This window comes from Abramis brama, assembly GCF_963993115.1.
Source record: "Abramis brama genome assembly, chromosome: 3".
Classification (NCBI taxonomy): Eukaryota; Metazoa; Chordata; class Actinopteri; order Cypriniformes; family Leuciscidae; genus Abramis; species Abramis brama.
This window is the reverse complement of record NC_139965.1, coordinates 24,734,425-24,755,200: the sequence shown is the minus strand read 5'-3', so window position 1 is coordinate 24,755,200 and position 20,776 is coordinate 24,734,425. Positions and strand designations below refer to the sequence as shown.

The 20,776-nt window shown below is 37.7% G+C and overlaps 2 protein-coding genes across 2 annotated transcripts; one reads left to right on the top strand and one right to left on the bottom strand.

The window, feature by feature from the left end:
• tspan3b (tetraspanin 3b) lies at positions 1-3,368 on the top strand. The gene is made up of 7 exons (XM_084109369.1): positions 1-195; positions 1,211-1,402; positions 1,493-1,567; positions 1,653-1,754; positions 1,845-1,997; positions 2,082-2,165; positions 2,772-3,368. The coding sequence occupies exons 1-7, from the start codon at positions 133-135 to the stop codon at positions 2,862-2,864; spliced, it is 762 nt and encodes a 253-aa protein (XP_083965495.1). The 5' UTR covers positions 1-132; the 3' UTR covers positions 2,865-3,368.
• Positions 3,369-12,607: 9,239 nt separating this feature from the next.
• On the bottom strand, positions 12,608-19,790 carry pstpip1b (proline-serine-threonine phosphatase interacting protein 1b). The gene is made up of 15 exons (XM_084108909.1): positions 19,218-19,790; positions 18,797-18,897; positions 18,649-18,723; positions 18,407-18,441; positions 18,210-18,316; positions 17,888-17,950; positions 17,198-17,302; positions 16,034-16,079; positions 15,506-15,585; positions 15,115-15,213; positions 14,931-15,027; positions 14,728-14,797; positions 13,763-13,797; positions 13,505-13,611; positions 12,608-13,207 (listed from the first exon to the last, which is right to left on the bottom strand). The coding sequence occupies exons 1-15, from the start codon at positions 19,245-19,247 to the stop codon at positions 13,022-13,024; spliced, it is 1,236 nt and encodes a 411-aa protein (XP_083965035.1). The 5' UTR covers positions 19,248-19,790; the 3' UTR covers positions 12,608-13,021.
• Between the last annotated feature and the right edge of the window lie 986 nt (positions 19,791-20,776).

Sequence of the window (20,776 nt, the reverse complement as noted above, 5' to 3'; positions counted from 1 at the left end):
GACTGCCGCTGTCCAGTTGGATGCTCTGTAAAGTGTTGACTAGCGGAGCTTGACAATCGCAGGATATGCATCTGCTATTAACGTAAATATCTCTCCCTGGATTAAAATATTTACTCTAGCCTCAGCGTAATCATGGGACAATGTGGTATTATTTCTTCGAAGACGGTTTTAGTCTTCCTAAATCTGATATTTTGGGTAAGTTGGCTACAGTATAATAGCTGGAATGCAGTGGTTAGCGGGCACTATGGCATAGCTCTGCAGGGATACACAAAACAGCGAATGAACTGTTGTTTACGTTACATGTATAATCGACACGCTTTTATTGGACAGAAAACTATTATGATTTTTGACTCAAATCATCATTAAAAGAAGCCAAGCGCTAAATTTCACCCGGCGAATTTCAATAGATCTGTCTATTTTGTCCTTTATGCGTCATGTTTGTATTTTCAATCTATCCTTATTCCATTATATAAGATCCGCTAAATAAGACCCCCAATTTCTATGATGACTGTAATTGCAAGGAAAATCAAGACTGTATGTCTTCTACAATATCATTGTAACGTTATAGGGATTTATATGTAGCAGGAATTGTAGCACTTTTTTGTTTTTGTTTATTAATTCTGAAAATTGTAAAGCTTTTCTTTGTCTTAAACATCTTTGAGATATTCACAGTCATCACCTGTTTCAATATTTTTTTTATCTTAATCAAGTTTAATAATTAAACTTGAAGTACACAATTGTGACATCCATTGATAAGCTTATATAGGCTAATTGGTATATTACACAGTATATAGCCTGTTATAATATATAAATATGGTGGCTTGTGATGCATAACACTACTGTTTGTCAATACACAACTTAAATACTATATATAATAAATGTGTAATAGTAATTGTGACATCATTTTAATAAAAAAATAATCCACATTTTAGTTGGACCCTCACAGAGACAACTGATTTGTTCAGACAGACATAACAGACATAAGGTTGTTTGTGATATTGCCTCTACATCAGGCTCAAAAACAACAGATAACTTTTGTCAGAGAGATAACTGTATAAAATTATGCCTAATTTGATATACTGCAGTTAAAATGACAATCAACAAAAATTACAAAAGAAAGATGTTTTAATCTCTCAAAACAGGTTTTTATAAAAATTGATTGTGTGCAATTTCAGAACCACTAACAATATTTTTGTTGCACCCTTCCCAGGCTGCCGCAGGTATACTGTGCTACATTGGGGCCTATGTTTTTATTACATATGATGATTATGATCATTTTTTTGAGGATATCTACACTTTCATCCCTGCCATGGTGATAATTGCTGTGGGCACGCTTCTTTTTGTCATTGGTTTCATTGGCTGCTGTGCCACCATTCGAGAAAGCCGCTGCGGCCTGGTCACGGTAAACTAGAGTCTGACACCCCTCACTTCAACATATATAGAGCAGCTTTTTATTCAGAAACTTTCCTGATTGTTCTTGATTTTTCTACAGTTCTCAGCAGTGCTGCTACTGGTCTTCGCTACAGAGGTGGTTGTAGTGGTGCTAGGGTATATTTACAGAGCCAAGGTAACTTGGAAATAATAAAATGACATGTGCATGTGGGTAGTTTGACAGTATCATTGTTAAAACATATTTTCTTCTTCTCCCAAAGGTCGAGGCTGTGGTGAATCACTCTATTCAGAAAGTATATAATGAATATAAAGGCACCAACACAGACGCTCCAAGCAGGGCCATTGACTATGTGCAGCGACAAGTAACAACTTCAGTTCCTTTGCCTCTTTTTTTCCATAATTTTTCTACCAATTCTCTCTAAACCTCTCTTCTTACAATCGTTCACTTTTAGCTCCACTGTTGTGGCATTCATAACTACTCTGATTGGATGAACACTCACTGGTTTATTGAGTCCAAAAACAATAGCGTTCCAGTGAGCTGCTGCAAACCCACCATCAGTAATTGCACTGGGACGTTAATGCGACCAGGAGACCTTTACCCTGAGGTAACACCCTCACACACATTCTCCAGAAGTCCAAAACTATTAGGCTAAATGACTGATTTATTATAACTGAACTTCTTGTTACAGGGCTGTGAAGTTCTTGTAGTAAAGAAACTTAAGGACATTATGCTGTACGTTATACTGGCTGCATTAACATTCGCTGCTATACAGGTAATTTGCAGTTGAGGCCAATCATTGTCATACCATAGCAGAAAGTACAGGGAGTGTAAAATAATGGAAACACCACATGGAAAAAGTAACCTGGCTAATCAGGTTACAAATAAATAAATACGTGGACGTGAAAGATTGATTCCAAATTATTTAATAATCTTACCTGAATATTATATTAAGCAAAGACAAATAAAATGTACATTACAATTACAATTTTATATGTCACACTTCAGACTTTTGTTCCCCACAATTGTGAGATAAATTCGGACTTGCGAGAAAAAAAGTCGCAATTACATTTATTTATTTTTTATTTTGTGGTCGCGTGGTGGAAACAAGCTTCCATGCAGTAGTCGGGAGAGCTGTGTAATAGCTTATCTGTTTGTTATAAAAACATGTTTATTTAGAGTTCATTGCAGCTATTCTCTTTTTGTTAGTTCTTTGATCAAAACATCGTTGAACATACTGTATATGTATCCTTTTATGAACTATACTACCTTGATGTTTACAGATAATACAGAATATTTTAAATACTTTCTCATAATCTTATTTGTCATCATCCTCAATGTAAATGTATGTCTTGACCATAGTTTCCTGTTCTCTGCACAGATGCTTGGGCTGCTGTGTGCATGTGTGGTCCTCTGCCGCAGAGGTCATGACCCTGCCTATGAACTGCTTGTCAGCACGGGTATAGATGCCTGAGTACCTCACGGCATCATGGGAATGGCTGGTCCTCCCAGCCAGTGTACTGTACACGTTTAAACTAAATCAGGCTACCACTTTTCTACGCTAGTATTAAATCAATACCTTTGTTTGACAAAAGAAAAAAAGGGGGAAAAAATAAATTAAAGCTTTGACAGCTTTAATAGCCTCACACTGGTTTGATTGTGAAGTATTGGATTGTTCCTTTATTTACAGCACTACTGATATTTGCCAGAGTCTGATGAGCAGAAAATCATCATTCAGTTGTTTTGTAAACAATATTGTAAACATTTTACACTAATTGATTCCATGTGTCATGGTAATGTGATATTATGTTTTGATTGCAAGTGTTTGTTAGGCCAAAAAAGCTTTAGACTGAAGTCACTGGTTGACATAGTTCAGATTGTTCCCCGTCATTATTTACAGTAGGCCTATGTGTTGTAGAAGTTATCCCTTGTAGTTGTAATGAAGAAGAAAGATTGTTATAAAGTTGAGTCATTTAAATTGTTTTCAGGCAACTTTCATTTCCTCTCATTCAGAGTTTGCATTCCTATAGTATGCATTTACCTTTAGAGAAATATAATGATAAAGCATCAAGCAGCAGCATTAAACCTGCAATTAAATAAGGTTGCATAACATAAAGTGCGAATTACACTTGCAGTCAAGTATTTGGCAGTAAAACAATCAAAAGTGTAGTCTAACAAAATAATTGTGTATTTGTAAAATAGAATTGAGCTTTTGAAAATTCACTAAAATCTCTGTAATTTCAGTTTAAAATGGATTTTTATTCTTGAAACTGTGCTTGGGACCAGGAAACATTTATTTGCTTGGCTAAAACCTGCGTTTACATGACTGAATAGTGAATAATGATGTAACTTATATAACTTAGTATATTATCTCTAAAAAAAAATGGAGGAAAATTATTATGTATTATGTTTTGTAGCGTGTGAAAATAACCTTTTAAATGAACCTTTTAAGCATCCTTGTCCATTGTAAGAGTGACACAGGGCCCTATCTTGCACCCAGCGTAATTGACTTTGTACACCGACGCATGTATCATTTCTATTTTGCACAGAAATGCGGTTTGCGGTTCAGCGCAAAGAGGAGGCGTGTTCCGGTGCAAACGTTCCCTGGTGTTATTTTAATTCCACCACTGACCAGGAAAAACCTAGTCTAAAGTCAGTGGCACATTGCGCATGTTATTCATATGCTATTTTAAGGGCGCATGCTTGGTCATAATCAATGTAGCGTGTGCACAACGCGCATGTACTTTGCTTATCTCATCTACACACAGCAAGCAGTTCTCATTTTTAGAAAACCATACATTATTAAAAGGAAAAATATTAGCACACGAGGGAAATCAGAGAACGTCGGTCTCCTCGGCTGTGAACCGCTCCTGGCGTGCGCCTGGCAAATCCGCTGTTATAATAGCAATCCGCCATGGAACAAGCGCGCCTGCTCTTAAAGGGAATGTGAGATGTCGCTCTGATTGGTTTATTTCACATTATGCCCAAACCACACCTATGAGTAATGTAGCTATTCAGACCAACCCATTTTAGATTTGCGTCGGGCGCAAGAGTCATTTATCCCGCCGGTATAATTGCAACAGCACCCAAGACCCGCCCACAAAGTTACTTGCGTTTCAGATCGTTAAAATAGGGCCCATAATGTCACTCTTACAAAGGGTAAAAAACGTCTCAGGTTACAACTGTAACCCTATAGTTTTCTGAGAAGGGAACGAGACACTGCGTCAATGGCGCTTTGGTAACGCCCCTGCATGATTGCTTCTGAAGCACATATGTCAACTAGTCCAATGGCGAGAGTGAGCATCACAGGCGGGTGACGTCACGTCCAGGAAAGGATAAAAGCACTTCCGATCTGACCAGCGTTAGCTTCGATATAGCCGAAGCAAGTCGATCACAGGGATGCAGGAAGTATGGCAGGGAGACGCAGCGTCTCGTTCCCTTCTCAGGGAACTAGGGTTACAGTCGTAACCTGAGACGTTCCCTTTCGAGGGAACTCGCGCTGCGTTGATGACGCTTTGGGAACGATAATACCCAAATGCCGTACTAACAGTTGTAAAAGGAGGACAGAAAGCTTGCAACACAATAGGCCTCGGTATATTGGTCGGCACTTTAGGGATGTAGCCCTGTTTAGGAAATAGAAATGCCTTGACCATCCCTGGAGCAAAGTCAAGGTAGTGGGAGAAACTGAAAGGGCCTGAAGGTCTCCGACTCGCTTAAGGGACGAAATAGCTAAAAGGAAAATGGTATTGAAGGTCAGAAACTTTACTAAAACTGATTTGAGGTGTTCAAAGGGAGCCGCAGATAGGCCCTCAGGGATTATAGCCAGGTCCCAAGCCGGAACCCCTGTTCGAGTTGCAGGCCTCAGCCTCAGAGTACCACAAAGGAAACGGATAATCAAGGGGTCTCTACCCAACGATGCATTACCCACAGGGGCGTGGTAAGGCCACCGCTTAACCTTTAGGGTGGATGAAGAGAACCCTGATGAAAAGCGATCTTGTAAGAACACAAGCACTGTACCAACTCGGCAGTTAACCGGATCCCACTGACGCTGATGACACCAAGAAGTGAAAACTTTCCACTTCAGGGCATAAAGTTTCCTCGTAGCTGGAGCTCTGGAGTGTAAGATGGTCTCTACAACTTCAGTTGAGAGACCAGCATCCATGAGTTGGTCCCCCTCAGAGGCCAAACCTTTGCACCCGAAATAAAACCTGGGCTGCCATAGACTGCCCTATTGCTCTGGCGGTCTCCTTGGTGGTCCTGAGAGACAGATCTGTGGCTCCCTCTCTCTGTTATTCAAATCCCCCAGCAGATCAGCCTGATATACAGTATCTGTAACACTGCCATAGTATGAAGGCATGCTCCGGCCTGACCTACTGCCGTATATTCTTTACCCACTAAATTATATGTAGTTTTGAGTGGCTTAGTGGGTAGCACTGGGGCCTTCAGGGACGATGCTGAACCAGGGGACAGATAACTAGCTAGCGTCTGTTCAGCCCTGGGCACCACCCCATACCCATATTCTTTCAGCCCCCTTATATCGGAATATACATGGACTTGGGGGCTAAAAAGACGAGATGAATTTGGCTTGTTCCACGATTTAGACAGCTCACTGTGTAGATCGGGATAAAATGGAAGGTCCCGTGATGGAGGTGATACATCTGATGACAGGGAGTCATGTTTACTTTTAGGACGGGCACACTTTTCTTGGCCGGCCACTCAATATTTAATTTAGCCACGGCACGAGTAATCACCTCCACCAGCTCCTCATATGCTGGGGAAATCTAAAAAAAAAAAAAAAAAAAATCCTGGGGAAATCCTTATTGTCATCTTCAATCAAGACATCTAGTTCCTTAGAACTAAAGCACTGAAGCATTGGGCTCTCTTGCCGGGCGGAAGAAGCTTCCGACACCGGCAAGAGAGCACTGGATCCCTCGGGTAAGGGAAGAGAAAGGTCGGAGCCCATCTCTAACCCCGCCAAGAGATCTATTTGCGATCCCCAAAAATGCCTTCTCCGTGCTGCCTCAGCAGCAGTGGGTCCTCAAAAAGTGACAGGTGAGAGCGGAGTGGAATCCTTTCACAATGCTGACAGTCAGCCCCCTCAAAGGCTCCCAAACACATGACACTTACATCGTGTGTATCCCCACCCGTTAAATAGCGCGGGAAGGGAGAAGCACACAACTTTTAAATCTCTTTTGCCGTAATATTGTTTTAAATGCTTGTGACAGACAGCAATAAATAGACAGACGGTTTCGACATAGAGCACTTGCTGAGGAACAGAAGATAGCGCCGGTCAGACTGGATGTGCTTTTATCCTTTCCTGGACGTGACGTCACCCGCCCGTGAAGCTCACTCTCCACCATTGGACTAGTTGACATACGTGCTTCAGACGCAATCACGCAGGGGATTTACCAAAGCGATATCGACGCAGCGTGAGTTCCCTCGAAAGGGAACAAAAGGGTCAAATAGCATGCCACACATTTCAATTATTCAACAAATACATTCTTTTTATTTCTCCCAGCAGAAGGATAACAATGTCTATTGCAACGTACTGTAATATGGGTCAATTAAATAAATCACTGAACTTAAATTTATCCATTAAGTGATTGTTTTTTTTATACATTATATTGCTTATTAAAATTCAGAATTGTTTTAAAAATGCTGTCTAAAATGTGATGTTTATCTATTGCACACAGTTCCTCTAAAAACCAATTGACAAAACAAATAGGCAATCTGGAAACACTTTTGAGCATGACTCAAGAAAATAGTTTTTTCAAAATGACTTTCATTAGAATCAAAATGTCACAGCAGGAATAATAAAATTAACTTTGGCTTCTTGTGCATAAGGTTAAGTGTTAAAAGGAAAAACTTTTTTACAATTTATTTTTCAGTGCTTCTATTTATTGTTAAGTATATATTTTTCAAAACAATTGATGCAATGATCTTCCAAATTATCTTTGTTTTAGATACTGGACTAGTATATTGTTCTTTGCAAAACTCACTACTGAAAAGCATATAGATTCTAAAAGTACAGCAAATCTATAACAAATATAAACTTACTAAATGTATAGTTTGAAAACAAATATATGTTTCAAAGTGATGTATCATCAAGTGTTTTTCAATTTAAACAAGTTATAAACGTATAGCATATATAAGACAGAATGCAAATAAAGGAGCATAAGCATTACTTCAACATAACTTTTAGACATTATGTTGTGCTAATTCACATTGTTTTAAGTTAAATAAAGGGCTAATTTTCATTTATAATTTCTTCATTTGTTTTTATCTGGTGCTCTTCCCATCACCTCTGGAAAAAAAAAAACACAAAATACATTATTTCAATATATATTCTACTGCATTATATGAATAAAGCAGCATATCATATTGTTAACTTTATATGTAATGGGTCTGCCAAGCATAAATGTGTGTGTGTCTTCAAATATACATTTTAATTTTATTTACAATATTTGTTATGGAATAAACAAATTAAACAAAAAAAATTGCTGTCATGAATATGAGCAATGTATTGATTGAAATATATGCTTTGGTTCTTACCCTTCTCTTTAATAACATACAAAGTTAAGTTTCTCCGTACAGTCTCTGTTCTCCCAACTTTTAGCTTTCAGGTTTCGAGATCCACAGTATTGGGCACTGGCAGGGCATACTGGCAGCTGACCCACATTTCCCAGAAATTCCCCACTCACCCAGAACCAGGAACCTGACAAGAAGCGCAAACCTGTCCACACACTGGGGGTTTGAGTGACTGCAGTCTTGTTTTGGACTTGAAGGAGATGTAAACTGGTTGGCAGACTGGCCAAGTCAGAGTATTCAGTTCTGCAGTATTCTAATGCTTCCTCCCAGCTCTTGTTTTCCGTTACCAGAATCAGTTCAGGCTCCCACTTGTAACAGAAAAAAGGCTTAATTTGATTACATCTGTAGTCGAACAATTCACCATCTAAACTTATGGTACAAAAGGCATTGTTTGGGTCATTTGGTTGATCATGTCTCCATTTCTTAAAAGTTTCTTCACTTCCATCACTCCACACCCATTCACCGTTAGCAGAGGGCTTGCTCAGACCAACCCAGCTATATGTGTTCAATTGATTTTGTGCATCGTTTTTGAACCTGGTAAGTTCCTCTTCACTGTCTATGGTGGATAGGTCGGCATAATTCTCCCGGCAAAACTTTTGAGCATTGTTCCAAGACACATCGTTATTAATAAAAATGTGTTTCCTGATCAATGTTAAAGTCAGCTCACAATGAGCTGAGAGGAAAAGAGCAACCCAGACAATCTTCATCTTTTCTGTGGAAACCCAGTCAGTAAATGCAGTCGTAAGGCAGACTTGGTAAATATAAATGCTAATTTCCCAATTTGTTATTCAGCAATGTATGCAAATATTCACTTAGTCAAATGTCACAAATGCAGAACAAAGACTGTAATGACTAATCTCACACTATGAGCTCAGAAAAATCTTTATTATCATGTCAGGTGCCTTTATACAGCAATTGAATTATTAGGTCCCAGAATTTAAAACATTAGTTCTACTGAAATATAAACAAACAAAGGAAAAAAGGTAGGGAGAGGGAGAGAGAGAGAGAGACTGACCAAAAACATTATATAACAGCAGTTGTGGCAATAATGGGAATCCATATTTTATAAGATAGGACATGCACATAATGGAATGCGACTGTTAAAATCATATAAAATAAATTATTTCAAGTACACTATAAATAAAACTCCCAGTTGTTCAAAAGTTTAATCTGGATCATAATTAGATTTGAAAAATCACATGTTTTTTTTTTCATCACCATGTCCCTTCTGATTGTTTAAAGGAATTTGAAAATGACATTTTTGTTTGTTTATGTTGTTTTCTTTCTCTTCATATAAAAACACTTAAAGTGACCCACACTGACACTTCTACCTGTTGTACTTTACTAGCTGCAAAAATACTGTGAAATGTAACCCCATTTGGAGCACTGGTAATACAGATTGTGTAATCTAATACGATTTCAGATTCCTTTTTTCTTTTGAACAACCTATTTTCAGGATTTGATCCAATCCGGTAGCCGAGATCCGATCAGATCACTTTTGAATAACTGGGCCCTGGAGCAACATGGAATTAAAGGGTTAGTTTACGCAAAAATGAACATTATGTCCCTGAGCAACATGGGATTAAAGGGTTAGTTTACGCAAAAATTAACATTATGTCCCTGAGCAACTTCCATTCATCTTCAGAACACAAATAAATTTATTTTTGATGAAATCTGAGAGCTTTCTGTCCCTCCATTGACAGTCTATGCAACAGCCCCTTTCAAGCCCCAGAAAGATAGTAAAGACATCATAAAAGTAATCCATGTGACTCTAGTGGTTTATCTCTTATGAAGCATTTTCAAATTTACCACTTTATTTACAAAACATTAATCTCCAACGCACATTCACAAGAGCACCACAACGTATGCGTATTTCGTTGACACGAGAGCAGATGTTGGAGATCAGTATTTTGTAAATAAAAGTTTTTGGGGTTTTTTTGCACAAACAAAGCACTTGCGTCGCATAATGAAATTTATGTTAATCCACTGGAGTCACATAGATAACTTTAATGATGTCTTTACTACTTTTCTTGAGGCTTGAAAGTGGTAGTTACGTAGGCTGTCAATAGAGGGACAGAAAGCTCTCAGATTTCATTAAAAAGATCGTTATTTGTGTTCCGATGATGAAAGAAAGTCTTACAGGTTTAGAACGAGATGAAGGTGAGCCATTAAAGACAGAATTTTCATTTTTGGGTGAACTAACCCTTTAAATGTCTTATTTAGAGTCACAGTGGTGAAAGCTGAACTGAAACCAACTAATCCACTACAACACACCACATTAAATGTAATAGAAATAAGATATACTTGGTTCATACAGTTCACTTATGCCCAAGCAACTTTGAAGGTGCTTACATTTATATGTAGGTCACATGCAAACATTAGTTAATGAAAACACACACACACGCACACACACTGAAAACAAACCTAATGCAAAACACATGTAAAAGTACAAGGACAAATGGAAAATGTCTGACCTCATCTCCTGACTCTTTCACTGCAGAGAATGCCTTGTTGACAATGAGAAATAATTCATATACAATATGCGGACAAAAGTATTGGGACACACCTATTATTTATTGAATTCAGGTGTTTCGATCAGACCCATTGCCACAGGTGTATAAAGTATAAAATCAAGCACATAGCCACGTAGTCTGCATTTACAAACATTTGTGAAAAAATTAGTCGTTACTTCCAGTGAAGAGAAATCTTAATGCTTCACCATACCAAGATATTTTGGACAATGCTATGCTTCCAACTTTGTGGGAACAGTTTGGGTAAGGCCCTTTTCATTTCCAGCGTCTGTGCCCCAGTGTACAATGCAAGATGCATAAAGATATGGTAAAATGAGTTTGATGTGGGAGAACTTGACTGGTCCACAGAGAGCACTGACCTCAACCCCAAACACCTTTGGGATGAACTAGAATGGAGATTGCGAGCCAGGCCTTCTCGTCCAAAAACAGTGCCTGACCTCAAATATAACTAACATGAAAGATACTGTACATTTCCTGAAAACAAGTCTCAAAGGTTTTATGTGTCAAAAGTGCAACAATACAGCAAAACTGAAGTACTGAAAATTACATTTTTATTATTTTTTTTAATTATTAAAATAGTAAATGAGCAAAAAAAAAAAAGTGACGTTAACCTGCCAAAACGTCTGTTCCTCTTTTCTGTGGGCTTATCTCTTTCATTTGCCATTCCTGAGTAGAAAACAACTCTTCTCCTAAAACTAAGCAACCAAACTAAAAATACTATTAAAAGTCAGAGAACATAATTCCGTTATATTCACTGCATAATGGCTACATGGTTTTTAAAAGAATCAACAGTCAGTGAAAGGAAATATGCAATGAAACAAAAAGGATTTGCATGCCCAGTATTTTGATATGTATGCAAAGTTTGAGTAACAATGTATGTCTTGTGTTAAGGCACTCAGTATTAAGAGTGGTATTCACACACTGCCACATCCAAAACTTAAGTCAGCTTGAACATTTAGAAATTGAGGGGAAATCCATTCTCCAAACCACTCCAAAGAAAGAAAGAAAACTTGATTATTTGGGCAGTTATTGCATAAATGAGTATTTATACAGTCAAACCAACAATTATTTAGACACCAGATATCATTTTTGATATTTTTTTTACTAGTTAATTTATGTGCGGTTAGCAAAATAAAGTAAACTGTGACATATTATACCCAAAAATTATTCATACAGTGGACTACCAAAAATGATTCAGACACTTTGACCTGACCATGTTTTTTCTTTAATTGCTAAGGTGACATTTTTACACCACAAACTGAACAAAATTAAAGGAGCTGTATGTAAGAAATGTATTTCAATTAATCATAAAATGGCCCTGATATGTCACTAGACATTAAGAAATCATGTTCATTTCAAATACTTATATCACTGACAACAGTAGTACGGCCAGGATATTGTCATTTAAAAAGTGAAGTTGCAGCCCTCAACTGATGTTGATGTTGTCATCTTGTGTTTTGGCCTGAAGCGCCACCATCCACCTATCAACCAATCACGAAGTCAGTAGTGTTTCAGCATCCAGGTTGCCAGCTCTGCTCTAGTTACCACAGCTACGTGTCAGCCTACGTTCCTGCTGGATCCTGCAGCCTATCTGGCAACCTCGAGTCAGGGGGGGGGGGAGGGGATACACCGCTCTACAGTAATTTGAAAGTGATTGCAGTACCAGTTTTGGCCACAATCTTACATACGGCTCCTTTAAGCATTGCTTGGTAATTGGTTGATCCAAATTGGTATTATTTAATGTGTACTTAAATTTAACAGATGACAGCTATTCAACCTAATTCATTTGTGAGACAGTCTAACAGAAGGATGACCAAAACCAGTGAAATATCAATTTGAGTCAATCAACTCGATTTGAGTTCTTGTCATATTTTATCACAATTTTCTATATATAGTGAATAAACTCTGATAATGTGAAAAATGTTGAAAGGTGTCTCAATACATTTTGGTTTGACTGTATGTACCAACTATTTTGGGACTTTCTCCACTAGTGGTCGCCAACTCACATTTTTCTAGTCTTATGTTCTGGTCTGTTTATATTCCATATTTTGGGTAATTTTATTCCATATTAGCAGTTGGGTAACACAATGGACTTGAATGCAAATTAGGGCACATATTTATTTTGAATGGATTACTATGTTGTATACCAGACACATAGGCCATGATAAACTATAGTAATTACGTAACAAAATTGTTAATACAAATTTTATACATATATTACAGTATACATATACTGAATTTAAAAAAACTTTAGAATTCATAATTCTAAAACAATAAAAATTTCTTCTGACTATAAACCATAAAAGCTAAATTAAACCATGTAGAACAGAATCATTATACAAATGGCTGCAGAATAACTGTTCCATTATTCATAATATTAATTAATCTTAAAAAAATCCTAAAGATGCCTGTGAAGAAAGCTAATATCTTTCATATTTCTAGTACACATATATTTATTCATTCTACATCAACTTGTAGGCTGAAATAATTTGCAGAGAAAACTTGCTAAATTCTATTTGATGGGATTGCATTCAGGGTGAGTGGCAGCAAGATGTGTACTGTGCGGTGAGATTTTGGTCAAGTACGTTCCAGGGACCAGCCCAGATATTCCATCCCTCCACGCTCTCCACCACCCATCCTCGCCTTGCTCAGTTATTGTGACAACTTGTCCTTTACTGACAGACAGCTCGTCATCTTCCTAGAAAGGGCAGGGAATGGAGTACACAACTCTGTTTATCAGTCTGTAAGGCCTATAAACTTTGTTTATAAACCTATAAAGCTTTTTACTTTTTAAACTTTTCAACAAGGATGTCAGGCAAACTGTGTTGGTTAAAATGGCACTTATCAGGTTTTTTTTTTACACATTACACGTTTTACTTACTTCCTCTAAATCAAATTTCTCTAAATCAAACACTAAGTATTACTAGTAACAACAAATACTTGAACAAGTTTGTATCTCTGGGATAACAACTACATTGATACTGTATTTATTTACCTGAGCTTTAAAATCATATAACACCATGTACTTTTCCTCAGTTCCTCCTCCCATTTGTTGAGCCGGTGTAAATGTTCCACCCAAATTACTGCCAGCTTCAGGGCAGCCTGTGATGTAAGGACAGCGACGCTCAATGCTCCACATTCAACTACTTGACTTCACTAAAATTCATTGTGAATTTAGTTTAATGCTCTTTGCATATTGTCATGTCTTAAAGCATAAACTGTAAGTTTAAGACTTCAGAGAAGGAATACTGACCACTAGAAGGTATCCTTGGAAGCAGGACAGATAATCTGTAGAGAGTTCAGATATGAAAGAGTTTCACGATCAATTTTCAAAGAACAAAAATGTCTTAAAGTCCCCCTGTGGTGAAAATCAAGTTTTTAATGTTGTTTATGTCTATGTGGTGTTTTTAATGTGCTTAACAAACCATGTGCAAATTCATAAATCAACACCATTGCTGTGTATTTTCTTCTTAAAACTGCAGTGAACCAAAGACAGTCTTAAAAACACGGTTTGAAATCGCTAGTTTTTCCCGACGTCAAAAACTACCTTGTAACCAATCACGTCAACGTGCCGGCGGGCTTTAGCATATCATTAACAGCGAACCAGTAGGGGAGTCTCGAGGGATGCCAATATTATCTCAATATATTTTTTGATTTATATTTTATAAAAAAAAAAAATTGTTTTGTTTTTTGATATGAAAAATTGGGTAGATTTAGCAATATAGCGGGTCTATGATGAATATTACGATGTTATGATGAACTATATGCCCTTCTCCACTGACATTCTGTGTTCTTCAAAGCGTTTCTGATTATTGTTAGAAGGCAGACTGAGATGGCGAACGTGAACATGGTTTGTGTATCATTAGCAACACATTATTAGCTGTTTAATAACATAGTCAAGCAAAAGGCTAATCATATTAATTACCGTCATGTGTCCAACATTGTAAAGAGCGATACCATTGTGCAGTGTTAACCTCAGTAAGTTGGCCGAGTAAATCTGTGAGCGGGCACGAGTGAGAGGAGGCGGGGCTAATTAGCATATTCATGGAGCCACATAAACTAAACGAAGCAAGGGTGTCGAGTTATATTCAAGCTACTTTTTTCCACAGGAAAAAAACATTTAAATGTCATTTTAGTGATCAAAGATGAGTTTTAAGGGGGATAAAATGATTGACTACAGGGGGACTTTAACTCATTCTTAATTATTCAGACATTCACCTGTTCGTTTCAACCCTCCCGACTCCTCCATTGGTGTCCACGTCAGAGTAACACTGAAACTCAATGGGAGCTGAAGAGAGATGGAGGAGTGACTGTCAATTTATGTAGCATTTCTTAAAAGCATCACATCATCCTATGTCAACTCTTCAAAAAGACAGCTGATACATTTCTGAAGAAAATCATGATAAATGTGATGAATTTACCTGGGGGGCGACATCCAGTCTTTTTCATCTTAATGAAACAGTTGTTGTCATTGATGACGTCACACTGCTCAAGAATCTTCCTTACTTCCTCATAGCACTACAAAAGAAAAGAGTTAAAATTGTAAATGTAAACAGCATTTAGCTAGGCTTTTAATTATAAAGATAGACAAAGGAGGACATTTACATCATCGTCCCGGACGCACTGACTCGAAAGTAGATTACAATGATCCCATAACACACAGCGCAAGATATTAATGCGCTCAGACTCCTGCTGCTGAAACACCTAGAAGGCAACACAAAAATTACAAAACATATTGTTCCTTTTGTAAAATGTTGAATGTAACTTCCTTTTAAAACACGCCCAGAATTTTTTTTGCCAATGACATTTTCTTGACTCATTTAAATCTTTGTTCTACATCAGTAAACTTCAACGACGGAGTGCTATGACTGCTTATCACATGCCTATGAGATTGTGTTATATCTTACTTAGTCATCACCCTAAAGATATCATGAAGTTTTGGTTATTTCTGTATACACTCCTTCTGCTTACACGTTTCTGTATACACGTTCTTTACCTCACATGCACTCCTGTATGTGCTCTCCCAGTCCTGGGAAGTTTTCTCTAGTTGATCAACATTCCATCTGTATTGCTTTTCTGAACCAGCAAAGGAAATAAAATGAAGTCACCTCTTCATTATCATTAACATGTCACAAATAGCTACTGCTTCACTTACAAAGTTTGGACATTTCCAGATATATTTCAAGCTCTCATATCTACATCACTGTTCAAAAGTTTGGGCTCAGAAAGATTTTTTTTAAAATAAGAAATGAATACTTTTATTTAATTTTAATTTTTATACTTTCTAAGAATCCCAAAAAATGTCTCATGGTTTCCACAAAAATATTAAGCATTTTTAAGAAATGGATCTTGAACACCAAATCAACATATTAGAATGATTTTTGAAGGATCATGTACTTTCATCAACACTTACGCTTTCAAACATATTAATGTTCATGTTAACAAACATACACAGACATTACATTGCATTTATCTTCCTTCTGCCAGCAAGATTATTACAACAGAGAAGTTTGTTAGCACAAACCTGCCAGGTTGGCTGCTTGCCTGCATAATCTGGCCCTGTTCATCACCTACAACATAGCACAACATAGATTGATAAATAGCCATATTCAGTATTTGGACCTGACCTGAAGTGTAAGTTTACACATTAGCAGTATCTGTAACATAACACTGTCAAAACTGTTCACTCAAAGACTCTATTCTAAAGAAATGAAAGTGTTGCACTGTCTGATGGTATTAGAGTTTCTTTCAACACTGAGGTCGAATGATGCCCAGTCAGACCGAAACAAGTTTGAGTTGCTTTAATCCTCATTTTGGCATTACTGTGACCACAAACCTGCCATAGGTAATTTTTGCCAAAATTCCAGAATTAAAACGACCAGTTCTCTTTAGGAAGTGTTTGTAAAATATTTAAAGTCCTCCTGTAGTCAATAATTGTAGAGAAAAAAAATGTCATGCCTTAAAATAGCTTGAATGTAACTCTACTACACCCTTGCTTCACTTAGTATACGAGGCCCCATGAATATGCAAATGAGCCCAGCCTCCACTCAATCGCACCAGCTCAGAGATGCACAGGCTGAGGTAAACGCTGCACAATGGTATCGCTCTTTACAACGTCGGACACATGACAGTAATTAATATGATTAGCTTTTTGGTTGACTACATTATCAAACAGCTAATAATGTGTTGCTAATGTTACACAAACCATGTTCACGTTCGCCATCTCAGTCTGCCTTCTTACAATCATTAGAAACGCTTTGAAGAACACAGAATGTTGGTGGAGAAAGGCATATAGTTCATCATAACATTGTAATATACATCATATACATAATTTAGCTATATTGCCAAATGTACACGATTTTTCATATCAACATAAAAATATACCAGGGCAGGACCTGGCTTCTCTTGAGACTCCCCTGCTTTAGAGAATAGTTAGTGATATGCTAAAGCCCGCCGGCACGTTGACGTGATTGGTTACAAGGTAGTTTGTGAGGTGAGAAACACCGGCGATTTCCAACTGCGTTTTTTAAACTGTCTTTGGTTCACTGCAGTTTTAAGGGTTTGTCTTAAAGCATATTAAAAACACCACATAGACTTACATTAAATTTCACCACAGGGGGTCTTTAACTTAGTGTATTTTTAGTGTATAAAAAGTTATAGTATGTGTTAAATGTTTACGCCCTCACACCTTTTCTGATTGCCGGTGGGTGGAGGCGTTCACGTTTGTCTTCTTCCCCACTGCTTGCTCAGCTTCATCAGCCTCCTTAAACCTCTGCTCATATAACCGTTTTGACTGTATAGGACATACAGTAAAGAGAATAGATTCAAAGTGAGTAAAAGTGCAAGATAATCGAGAATAGGGAGGGGGGGTATGGAGCTCTTTATGTGTGTCTAAAACGTATCTCACTATCTGTGGTGTTTCTGTGGTTGTACAGCACAGGAAGTTCAAGTCTTATTATATCCAGAGACAGCATGCATACCTCACCTTTAAACCAACCAACCTATTCTCTGTTTCTATTCTCTTTTACTTTCCTAACTCTCTCACTACACATTTCTTGGTGGTCAAAATAAATGTTTGAGTTAGTCTTCAAACCCTAAGCCAATGAACAAACCTGCATTTATCTAATGTGTGCTGTCTAATCATGTCCAAATACATTCTGCAAATATGGTCACTGCATTTATGTTTCTTCTTTCAGTTTCTAACTCTCTTCCTCTTTTGGCTGATACTGAATTTTGGGTGGACCTGAGAATGATGTTTCATTTACGTAGTTCATGCACCGAACTACTAATGACAGTCATTTCTAAAATGGGAAACAAGAGGACCTAGGGTTGGAAAATAGAAAAAGATACTTGTTTTAATCTCATTTACAGTACTTACCTCCATGGTCTTCTTGTGCAACACCATTTTAGGCTTCTGAAGTTTTTCAATAATCTCTTCAAGCTAATTAGGACAGAAAATAGATACATAGATTATCAGTTGCATTATTCATTAATTAAGTGGTGTTCACTCCTTACAAAATACAACAAATGGTGTTCTAAGTTTATTTAAGTGATAATTTACAGTGTTTATGTGCTCAAAAAGGAAAGTGCCAGCTTCCTTCCTCTATACTGAATAACCACAGCAACAACCATGGAAACATATCTAAAGTGCTGGGCAGTGTGCATAATTTGTCTTGATCATTTGATTTATTTATTTTGACCTTTTTTCTCTGTTCCCTCTGGTGTTCTCGAAACACCTCTATTTTGAGAACTTCCTCCTTTATCCTTTCAGACAGTTGGATGTGCAGGTTTCCTGCCTTCTCCATCTCTAGAAAACAATGCAACTCAAGTTGAGGACTCTAGCATTCAAGTATTTTTCTAGGTGCGAGGCAAAAAGGAATTGCATCACATCACATACCTGCTTTTAACTTGTCAAACGATGCCTTTAATGTTCTGAGTATAAAAACAGATAGTGAAATGAGTACATAATACACACATTTCAGGCCTACCTTTGAATACATTATGTAGATAAAAAGTTTTATTTTATAAGGTAGGAATAGTTAAGTTATTCAGAAGTGGCATTCACTGAATCAACACATCATTTGAATTCAGAGTGTTTGAATTTGAATAAGTTTGCATGATATTCACAGACCAACTGACCCAATCTCGGTTTGACCTTCTGCCTTGCGAGCAATCGCCACCAGATCTCGTCCATACTTCTCCTCCGCCAGCGCTCTGTGAAGGAGAGCAGAAGTCACACACAGACTTTTATAGAGACACACAGACTTAATTGCCTCATTTTCCATACCTCATTTTCAACAGGTCTTCTACGTCTTTGCACATATGCCTGCCATCATGTAACCTCTGCAATATGGCATCATAACCCGACTGATCCATAAAGTCTGTACCCTAAAAAGACACCAAACATGCAACCTAATGACACTATGCAGTGGGGAACAAAGTAAACAATTAAATATGAAAATGTTCTTGAATAAGACTTTGCAAGATTATAGTTTTAAATTTAACTGCTCTTAAAACTTGACGTTAATAAAAGGAAATAGGCCTACACCCTATAAGTGCAAGTTTTATTAGAGTGGAAATTTTTACTAGTTCAATTCAGAAAACACAAAAAAATCCATTATTCTTGAAATAGAAATATAGGAAGTTGTATTACCCGTAGTGAGAATTTTTACTTAAGTGTGAGAGGCTTACTATAAACAATAACTTACCCAAAAGGCATCGCAGAACAGTAAAGCCATCTGTAATGTTTAGTCCTCAGAAGTGTCTCCTGGACACCCACCGACAAACCCCGCTGAGACAGATTACATTAAAGTTGCTGTAAAAGTTGAAGAAACACACGCTACAGAGGCAACAGTCAAATGAAAAGTTTGAAACGAGGAAGAAACTGCGTGGCGGTTTCAGCTGGTCAACTTTGATCTCTTGACGTCTTTGAAAGAGGAAGAATAATGTTGATCTCACTGTTTTAAACGGTTCAGCACGCAATTTCTACAGAGATGACAATGAAATGGGCTTAACGATCAAACGAACTGATAAGACAGGCCTACAGTTAGTTCAAAACAGTCTATGTTTACGATTTTATTTCAACAGTGCACATTTGTTAAGGGATTTAGGTAGATATTTTTCATATATAGTTAGGACGACAAGGAACAGAGGAAAACAAGCTTAAATCGGTATAAAGCGGCAGTAAAAAGAATCGCCGTTGAATGCCAATGTAAACAAAAATCTGTGCTCTCGTCTCTTTTCCATTATCACTGTCCTGGCTGGGTGGCTCTCCTTTTTCTGGGCGAAGATTGCTATAACACACTTAAACCAAAAGAGGGAGACACAACCCTCCAAATCTGAAAGAGTGTAGGCTAGTGGGGTAGCTTACTTCAGATCAGACTTCACCTGGCTCAACAATGAGAAACCGATCAGGTGTCTGGGTGAGCAAGCATCACACTTTGGGATCAATATAGGCCTACAGTGTGAAGATCTAAACAGCCTCTTTGCAAAGAGGAGGTCCTAAAGCATGCCTTTTCTGTGCGCACGTGCAACAAGATGTAGCCTACGTGTGTTGTTGATGATGATAATGTAAGTAACACTTAGCCTACAGGTTTGATCAAGTTTTAATCTGTGAATAAATCAACTATATATAGATTATTTATATATATATATATATATATATATATATATATATATATATATATATATATATATATATATAGGCCTATATACACTCACCTAAAGGATTATTAGGAACACCATACTAATACTGTGTTTGACCCCCTTTCGCCTTCAGAACTGCCTTAATTCTACGTGGCATTGATTCAACAAGGTGCTGAAAGCATTCTTTAGAAATGTTGGCCCATATTGATAGGATAGCATCTTGCAGTTGATGGAGATTTGTGGGATGCACATCCAGGGCACGAAGCTCCCGTTCCACCACATCCCAAAGATGCTCTATTGGGTTGAGATCTGGTGACTGTGGGGGCCATTTTAGTACAGTGAACTCATTGTCATGTTCAAGAAACCAATTTGAAATGATTCGAGCTTTGTGACATGGTGCATTATCCTGCTGGAAGTAGCCATCAGAGGATGGGTACATGGTGGTCATAAAGGGATGGACATGGTCAGAAACAATGCTCAGGTAGGCCACGGCATTTAAACGATGCCCAATTGGCACTAAGGGGCCTAAAGTGTGCCAAGAAAACATCCCCCACACCATTACACCACCACCACCAGCCTGCACAGTGGTAACAAGGCATGATGGATCCATGTTCTCATTCTG

What these genes read in the sequence shown, in the direction of transcription:
- tspan3b (XM_084109369.1), top strand. Translation starts at nt 133, where the DNA reads ATGGGACAATGTGGTATTATTTCTTCGAAGACGGTTTTAGTCTTCCTA. An exon ending in TCCTAAATCTGATATTTTGG is followed by an intron (nt 196 to 1,210) that starts GTAAGTTGGCTA and finishes CACCCTTCCCAG; the next exon opens with GCTGCCGCAGGTATACTGTG. An exon ending in GCCGCTGCGGCCTGGTCACG is followed by an intron (nt 1,403 to 1,492) that starts GTAAACTAGAGT and finishes ATTTTTCTACAG; the next exon opens with TTCTCAGCAGTGCTGCTACT.
- pstpip1b (XM_084108909.1), bottom strand. Translation starts at nt 19,247, where the DNA reads ATGGCTTTACTGTTCTGCGATGCCTTTTGG. An exon ending in GAAGGTCAAACCGAGATTGG is followed by an intron (nt 18,442 to 18,648) that starts GTCAGTTGGTCT and finishes TTTTATACTCAG; the next exon opens with AACATTAAAGGCATCGTTTG. An exon ending in TCCAAGGATACCTTCTAGTG is followed by an intron (nt 13,612 to 13,762) that starts GTCAGTATTCCT and finishes CTTACATCACAG; the next exon opens with GCTGCCCTGAAGCTGGCAGT.